At 39.0% G+C, this 8,497-nt stretch overlaps 1 protein-coding gene across 2 annotated transcripts; it reads left to right on the top strand.

Moving 5' to 3' along the window:
- Positions 1-324: 324 nt before the first annotated feature.
- Positions 325-7,208, top strand: LOC149022494 (Glutathione S-transferase family protein). Of its 2 annotated transcripts, none has more exons than XM_089150565.1 (3): positions 325-1,252; positions 1,354-1,603; positions 5,962-7,208. In XM_089150565.1, the coding sequence occupies exons 1-3, from the start codon at positions 447-449 to the stop codon at positions 6,133-6,135; spliced, it is 1,230 nt and encodes a 409-aa protein (XP_089006691.1). In that variant the 5' UTR covers positions 325-446; the 3' UTR covers positions 6,136-7,208. The 2 variants fall into 2 exon arrangements, with proteins under 2 accessions (XP_089006691.1, XP_089006692.1); XM_089150566.1 differs by lacking the exon at positions 5,962-7,208 and adding an exon at positions 3,360-5,086.
- Positions 7,209-8,497: the final 1,289 nt, after the last annotated feature.

Below are 8,497 nucleotides of genomic sequence, written 5' to 3'. Positions count from 1 at the left end.
ATCGGATCGCAATTCTCTAAATTTCTATCGGATATAGCAAAGATTTAACATTTTTTTACAAATGGATGATAATCGGAAATCGAAAATTATCCTGTTAAAATAAAGTATTAAACATTTATAAAAAAAAGAGAGGCTAATAATCGGATAGTTTATCGGATCGAATAATTATCGAATATCAGATAAAGTTTTGGATTCGGATTCGGATATCGGTTTTGCTAATCAGATTCCGATTCGGAGGTCTACCTTTTACCCCAAAGACAGAACTCAACCGTGCTGTAAATTGACCAGCTGCAACCCAGCGTCTGGTCAAGGAGTCCAGTAATTTGTGAACTGCTGAATCTGATCATTGATCATCTAAATGGAATCTTAGGAACACTTTTCATATTTATCTTGTAGATTTCTACCTATAGTGTTCATTGAATCGAGTCTACCTACGCATCCTAGAAATGGCCGCCACCGCCACTTCGTTCCTCTACTCGACCTTTCCCTTCCCAGCCCAGAAGAGAATCGCCAAAACTGAAAGAAAAAACTTCCACGTCAACCCTGTAATGTCTCTCCGACAGCCACCGCCACCGCCAACGGCGGCTCCGGACACTGACCTTTTGGCCACTATTACCGGATTCCTATGGGGCAAAGCCCTTCCTCCGCAATTCCTAGTTTCTACCGTCCGTACAACCTGGAATGCCACGTGGCACCTAATGATGAAGCAGCTAGCGCCATCTGATCGCTCTGGTTCATACACTCGCCCTGCTAGTCAATTCCGCTCCAATCTCGATTCAATACAACTCTCTCGCCAAAAGCCAAGCTCTCTTCACCTGTATGTAGGGTTATCCTGTCCATGGGCTCATCGAACCCTCGTTGTTAGAGCCCTTAAAGGCCTCGAAGAAGCTATTCCGGTTTCAATTGCTTCTCCAGGAAACGATGGCCCTTGGGAATTTCGTCGGGTATCGAGCAATAACAAGGATAAATTGGTGCCAAGCTTGGACAATGCAAATGGATGCAAGACTCTAAAAGAGGTATATGGGCTTCGTCGTGGTGGCTATAGTGGACGAGCTACGGTTCCTCTGTTGTGGGATGCTGAGAAAAGAGAAGTAATCTGTAATGAGAGTTCCGATATAATCGAATTGTTGAATTCTGGTTTCAATGGAGTCGCTGGAAATCCAAGTTTGGATCTTTCTCCACCGTCATTGAAGGGACGGATTAAAGAATGGAATCAGATAATTTATCCTAATGTCAACAATGGGGTTTACAGGTAATATAGGATTTATTCAAGTTTTATATTGATAAAGGCATTTGTAATTTTGTATTGTCATTTGTGTTTTTAACTTGTTCAATAAAATAATTGATTGGCAGATGTGGATTTGCACAGAGCCAAGAAGCCTATGATGCTGCTGTAAATGATTTGTTTAGTACACTGGACATGTTGGATCATCACTTGGCCACTTCACGGTATTTATGTGGAGATATGCTGACACTTGCTGATGTCTGTCTGTTCACCACATTGATCCGTTTTGATATTGTCTATAATGTTCTTTTCAAATGCACAAAAAAGAAGCTGCTGGAGTATAACAATCTCCACGCGTATATGTGTGATATCTATCAGGTACGCTACCCCACACTGATGACTCAAATTGTCACCCAATGTTATTTTGTTGATATATTCTGAACTGGAGTTAAAGGAAACACCAATTTAAATAAATCTAAACAGAGATAAGAGCCAAGTTTTTGAAGTCCTTCACGTATAAAGAACCTTTTGTTCGGTGACTGGTGTACCATCCATTTGCATTTCAGGAAATTTATGGAAGATTTCATTTTGTTGGTAACCTATGATATGTTTGGAGATTAAGAGGTTTATTAGTTTGTATTGTTTTATAAATTTCATGTGTGGTTTTAGTCAGTTTTACTGGAGGAAGTAATTTGAAGAGTGAACAGACATGTTCTAAAGTTTCTTGCTAGCTCAGTCGGCAAGGAACCTGCTCTTGTCCTGTGCCGGTTGTCACAGGTTCCTGCTCCGAGTTCTTCCCCCTTTGTGCAGCACGTGTTCTTTCCTCTCTTCTTTTTTTGATATTCATCGACCTCTCCTCTCCTGTGGCCGTCTTGTGGGTCATCTATTCTGGTGTGGGGTAGGCAAAGCAATTTTGAATCCCTTAATATAATTTTACCAAATAGAATCCAACAATAAAAGATAAAAGGGCAAATTCCATATTAGCTCACTAAACTTGCAAACAATTACATGAAGGAAGCTTGAATTTAAGGAATTGCAAATGTCCCCTAATTTATTCCAACATGATTACAACTATATTCCTACCATTTCAGTTTTTCTGCTGAGTGATGACAACATCAGTCAAACAGTTTAAAAACCTGAAACCTGTATTCATGGTTCACCTTCCATCTTCTTTTCTCTTTCTCTTTTTTTTCTCCATCTTCATTGCTTCTGTCTACTGCTTGTTGGAAGGTTACAAACCTTCTCTGTACTTTTCTCTGTCTTGAGAACCAGGAAACTAAAAACTTTTTTATGACCACGATATCCATGTCCCTAGTTTGATATAGAGGTAGAGAAGATTGCAAGCAAATCACATTTCCATGTTGAACCTACCTGAGCCAGCTTAACACCATCTTCTTTCCCATCTTTCCGTTCTTCTGTCTACTTCCTTTGTTCGAGCTTCTTCCATAAAAATGGAGAACTGTTTGAGCCAAAAAAACCGAGAGAAGAAACAAAGAGAACAGGTACAGAAACTCTTATGGATGCTTTCTCGTTTACATATTTAGCAATGAGCAGAGAGAATCGCCAAATAATTGAGAATACGGTAGAATCAGGGTTTGGTTGGGAGAATTCTGTTGATTTCAGAATCAGAACTCAAAATGGCCTAAAACCCAGTGGAATATAGATCCTTTTGGGTTAGAGCTGAAATTCCATGGAAATAAATTCAAATTACAGATTAATTCTCAGGACAACTGATTCAGTTATTTATTCACTAAATGTATTGGATCTTAATTCTTTCCAAGTAGGAAACTTGGAACTGCGGCTGCAAAAAAGCTTAGATGGAGGAAATGGAGGACTTGTGCAATGGTTCTACTGTTTTTTATTTAATTGAGACTGGCTTTCTCTTTGCAATTTGGGGGGGGGGGGGAAGTTGAATAGTTATACTTATTATTTTTCTTAGTGTCCATTTTGTTGACTGCATACACTCATCTCTCTCCCTCTCCTTGTCTATCTTTCTTTCTTTCTTTTTTTTATTTTATTATTATTATTATTATTTATTTTTTTTCAAGATTCAAAAAGCCAAAAAAAGAAAAAAGAAAAAATTTGCATCTCACTCTCCCTTCAATATTTTGCTAAATAAATGTTTTTTGTTCAGTATTAGCCAAAAACTGAGCAATCCTTGCACTGGAGGCTAGTATAGCAATATTCAAGTGAGGCCTTTGAAGGAGGAAGAACTGCCATGGTTGTCATTCCGGTTACCGGCTCATTAAGCGGTGGAGGATCTGAGGGTTTTGAGATCAATGTCTACATGGTTGTTGTTGCGTCTCAGGTTTCAGTCCACCCTCTTCAATTGCTAACTTTAGGGGTTTGAGCTGAGTAATGAAATCTAGGGTTCAATCCATCAACTTTTTTATTTTTATTTTTTTAATGTATATAAATCAAGATCTCTGTTTGGAAGATCCAACTAGGAGTGCACCAGAACCCACCTGGCTTGCCTTGAACCTGAATAGGATTTGCGCTCAAAATTTTGGCCTTGAGGGTGGGTGGCCTTAGACTAGGGCTAGGTTTGGGTTAGGGTTGAGTGTTTGACTTGATCCAGCTCAGCCCAACTAGGCCCTCACTACCATCATGTAGGATATTTCTGGTAAATATAGGGCAATAAAATTGAATCATATATTGTTTTATTCTTTTCTGGTTAGGGCTAGGGTTTAGGACAAGGTTTGGTGTTTTATGGTTCAAGATCTCACTTTTGAGTGAGGTCTCACCCCTTCAAAAATCTGAGATCTCGATTGAGATGTGGTCTTTTTTTTGGGCCAACTCGATGGCCCATCTCGGTGGGTTTTATGGTCTAGGTAGGGCTCAAACTTGGTGGTTAGCCTAATTTAGGTCTACTAAAGACATTGGTGGTCTTAGATTTGTGAGAAAACAACCATAAGTATGAGTTCTAAGTTGACCCTAAGTGTGAAACCAAAATATTGTAAGATTGGAGAATGCAAGGTTATTCAACATGTAATATAGAACTTTTAAGGCTTATAACTGAAAAGTAAGTATATCAAATACATCAAATAACTTAAATGTCATCAAAATTCCATTCATGTAAGTATCACAATCTCAACTCTTGAGAATAGAATAATAAAATTATACAACCATCAGAAGTTCTGTATAAGTCATAACTTGTAAGTTCATAAGACAAGCATAGAATGATTGATCTTCTTTTGCTGTTGTAGATGTGCTAAGAGTAGTTGCAAGTGAAAATCCAGCTGATATCCGCAAAAAACATGGTGAAAATTGAGAATTTCAGCAAAATATGGCGAGATCTGGGGAGAGATTTGGCAAGATATTGAGACAGCAAGATCTCGAGCGAGATGTGGAAATCTTGCCCTTTATCTCGTCTCGCCCCCTTCATCTTGTCTTGCCTTCTTAAAAAAGCGAGATATCTCGGGAGATCTCAAACTATGGGGTGTTTGACCTGGCCCAGCCTGGCGTTGCCCTATAAGGTTAGGGTTTCAAAATGCCAGCTTAATCCAACCCTCTTCCAGTCCTAGATCCAACCATTCCTATTTGATTGCAACTTCAAAAATTTCAGCTTCTGGTTCTGATATTCAAACCAACTGAGTATGTTCTCCCTGCAAAATTGCTTCCTCCGTGTTTGCTCGTTTACCTTGGCTGTTATTGATCGTTGCAGAGAAGGCTGAGTAGGGTTTCTGGGTAGTGGTAGTTTTATTCGCATGGAGAGGTGGGTAATATGGAAATTACCATCTTCAGCGGTGTTTCTCTGGTTGGTCGGTGGTTGCTGGAGGAGCAATGACACCAAAATTGCAGTAGCAGTGGCTGTTGGACCTACAGGTGATTGGGATTGCAATTGTTGAAATGCACAACATTTTTTTCTGGGAAAAAGGGAGAGGGGGGGGGGGGGGGGGGGGGGTTGTGTGTTTTTTGTTCTAACATATAAGGTAGGGCAGGCAAGGGCTAAGGGTTACTTTCCCCTTAAAACTAACGGTGTTAGTCTGTTGGGGGTAGGTTTGCAATTTCTTAAATTTAAGGGGTCCCTAGTGTAACAAACTGCAACTACAGGGGCCATGCATGTAATTTGCCCAAAATAAAATGAATTACTGGCCTTCTGTAAAATGAATATTGAAGTATGATCCTTGCATCCTGTTAACCAGTATCAGATCAGCTAATGTAAATTGGTTCATCATCAAAGGTGGTGTCAACTGTCAAACTGAATAGGAGATTTGAACAGAGCTGAGGTAGTGATTGTCACTTGAAATATAAATCAATTCTATAACTCTTTTAGTTCCTTTTCTTGTTCATCCCAGTTTAAGTTGGGGTTTCTATGCCTCTTTCCCTTCCTTTCGTCACAGTAGATTTCTCTTCAATAAAAGGAAAATAAACAATATAAATACGCATTGTCTTTGTACTTTACCATACAAGTAGCCCTCAGGAGTGAACCTGGCATCTATTTTTGTTTTTATTAGATATTACAGTGACCTCCCACACCCTCACCCCCCCCTCCAACACACACACCACCAAAAAAAAAATGTTACTTCTCCAACTGCGATACTCAGCTTCCTTTTTCTTTAGTAGAACTTCTGTACTCAACTGAGATTTTCAAATTTTAATTTACAGGTTTGAGGTTCAAACCCAGCTTCATGAATTACCAAATTTATCTTTAGGGAAAACCATTGGCAAGCCTTTTTTGTGTTTCAATATCTATTAAGAAGCATACTCATGCATGAATTTGCTGCCTGAAACAGATGCCAAAGGTTGCATCAACTTGCAATTTGGAAGCGATTATGGATGGTTACTTCAAGGTTCTTTTCCCTCTGAATCCTGGTGGCATTCGACCTGTCATCCCCACAGGATGTGAGCATGAAGTTCTATCTAAACCACACAATAGGGGATCACCACTATCAATTGGTAACTATTGAGATTCATCTATTGTAGACAGAATTTCTACCATGTTGTTTGGGCTGAAGTAATGGATCATCTATAGGATTTTGTGGTATGCTAGTAAAACAACCAAAATTTAGAAAGAAGAGGGAGAAGAAAAAAAAAGGACACCTCTAATGATATGTACATGGAATTTAACAAGAGTATATATTGTTTTTAGGACTAGTAAGAGTGGACATCTAAGTGTAAATTTCATGGATATGCTTGGAACATTTAATTAAAATGTGCAGACAATGCTTTTGGAATTATAATTATAATAACAAGTAAGAGGTATAAGCTGGGAATACTCCACCCTTTTATGCTCTACCCACTTTTTTTGTCTCAAAAAGGGAGGGGGAGAAAGCCTATCCAAGATGGAACTGGAACTATTCCGTAGTTCATATTTTGTCGATTTACCATTACACACTCCATGGTCTCCTGAGAATTGTATTCTGATAGCAACACTTTTTGGAATCTGTAAATTTTAATAAATAGAAAGCTTATTCTCTGTCCATTCTTCACCCTGAAAAACTCATTTTCCTTGAATTGAAGACAGAATGTGGCACTGTGACGTATAATGTTTTTTTCTATTTTGTTTTCTATTTAGCTGTGTGCTGCTAACCATTTTCTACTGCATGCTAACTAAACTTGATGCTCTATGTTGGTCTAATATATATCATATTCATTCTGTTCAGGTTATAAGACACCCTCTTAAGTATTGGTTTTAGTTGCATCTAGTCATGAAACATGACAGAGTTCATGGTTTGCATCCTTTAGCTGGAGATATATAATTCTCCCCAATAACATGGATTATGGTTTGTACAAACACAATTTGCTAGAAACATGGTTGGTATCACCACCTAGGTGACCAAGTGCTTTCTTAGGTTCAAGGTGACAACTTGACTCTTCATGGATTTATATTTATTGCCTTATTTTCTATACATGTTCTTATTATATACATCAACAACATAAGCCCTTATCCCAACAAAATGGGGTTGGTTACATGGATCCTATATTGTACTTGATATATGTCAATTTTCTCATATTAGGTTAATTACTAACTAGCATAGTTAGATCATGTTGCATTGATATAGCTTTTTTGTTACATATAAGTTTACTTATAATATAATAATATAATTGCTTCATTTTCTATAGTCATATATTGCATGGCCATGGACCTTAGGTGACCCCTATGTTTTTCATCTTTATATTTTTGTGTGGTTTATTTATTTATTTTTGGGGGGGGGGGGGGGGGTGTTGCGTGTTACAACTTGTCATCTAGGCTGCTCTACTATATCTTGGGTTGTGTGGTTTCCTTAACAACTATGGCCAAAGTATGCTTTTCGGTTAATTCCTACTCTGCTTTTCCACTTTGACAAATCAACTCACTGTCTGACAGTTCATATGGTTATTTATCTTTTAATAGGTCCCAATAATCATTTTGATCTTTACATCAACTACAAGGTTGTTGGGTTTTTGGTAATTAAATCAAAATTAAGATGATGTAAACCAAAATTCTACAGTTTGCCTTTTAATGAATCTAATGATGCTGCCCTTGATTTAGGTTCACTCCACGGTCCTCTCTCAGTGAACCAGCAGTCTTATAGGAGATTTCTTGCACTAATTAGGGTTAAAGTAACAAAACAGTACCCTAGAAGGGTTTGGCCCAGCTTTGAGACAAGGGAAATTGGATTTAGAAGCTTATACCTTTGCTGCAAATTCAGTTCAACTCTGGTAATAGGTTTAGATTTAACTTTCAGAGCTTTTAGGGCTTGGAACGAAGGCTACTGGGGTTCGGCCACTGCTGTCTTGGAGTTCAGGTTAGGGGAATGCTGTCTGGGGTTTTGGTTGGGCTTGGGAAGGGACTGTTGTTGCTGTTTTCTAGTTTTAGGTTTGGTCATAGTGTGTTAGGCCAATCCTAGTTGGTTTACCATAGGTTTGAAGAGTCCTAAAGGGTTTGGGATTCTTTGGATTGGGCAGGGATTGGGATCGAGTGTGGGAGAGGGGATGGGGAAGCTAGTCCTAAGAAGGTGAGGTAATAAGAGTTTGGGTTTGAGAGAGATGGGTGTTCTACGGTTAGGTGAGATTCTGCAATTTTGATTTCCTGGGTTTCCTAAGCTGCTGCAGGTTAGAGAAGTAAGGAGGGAGAAAGGGGAAAGGAGAAGGGCTTTATTTAGGGTTTAGGGTTAGAGGAGGGTAGAGGATGAACTAAAGTGGTATGGAGGAGGGGATCTAAGGGTTTCACAAGGTTTAGAAGGGGGCTGGGGAAGTCTGTGATAGAGGGTATGGGTGGGGAGACTTGGTGGGTTGGGAGAGTGGGAGAAGTGGGCTGGAATGGGGAGGGAAGGGCTGTACTTTAAG

The sequence above is a fragment of the Hakea prostrata genome, chromosome 3, assembly GCF_041222555.1.
Source record: "Hakea prostrata isolate BN-2017 chromosome 3, UWA_Hpros_2, whole genome shotgun sequence".
NCBI classification, from domain to species: domain Eukaryota; kingdom Viridiplantae; phylum Streptophyta; class Magnoliopsida; order Proteales; family Proteaceae; genus Hakea; species Hakea prostrata.
The sequence above is the reverse complement of the archived record's forward strand: the minus strand, read 5'-3'. Positions and strand labels throughout refer to the sequence as shown.

What these genes read in the sequence shown, in the direction of transcription:
- LOC149022494 (XM_089150565.1), top strand. Translation starts at nt 447, where the DNA reads ATGGCCGCCACCGCCACTTCGTTCCTCTACTCGACCTTTCCCTTCCCA. An exon ending in GTCAACAATGGGGTTTACAG is followed by an intron (nt 1,253 to 1,353) that starts GTAATATAGGAT and finishes ATTGATTGGCAG; the next exon opens with ATGTGGATTTGCACAGAGCC. An exon ending in ATATGTGTGATATCTATCAG is followed by an intron (nt 1,604 to 5,961) that starts GTACGCTACCCC and finishes TGCCTGAAACAG; the next exon opens with ATGCCAAAGGTTGCATCAAC.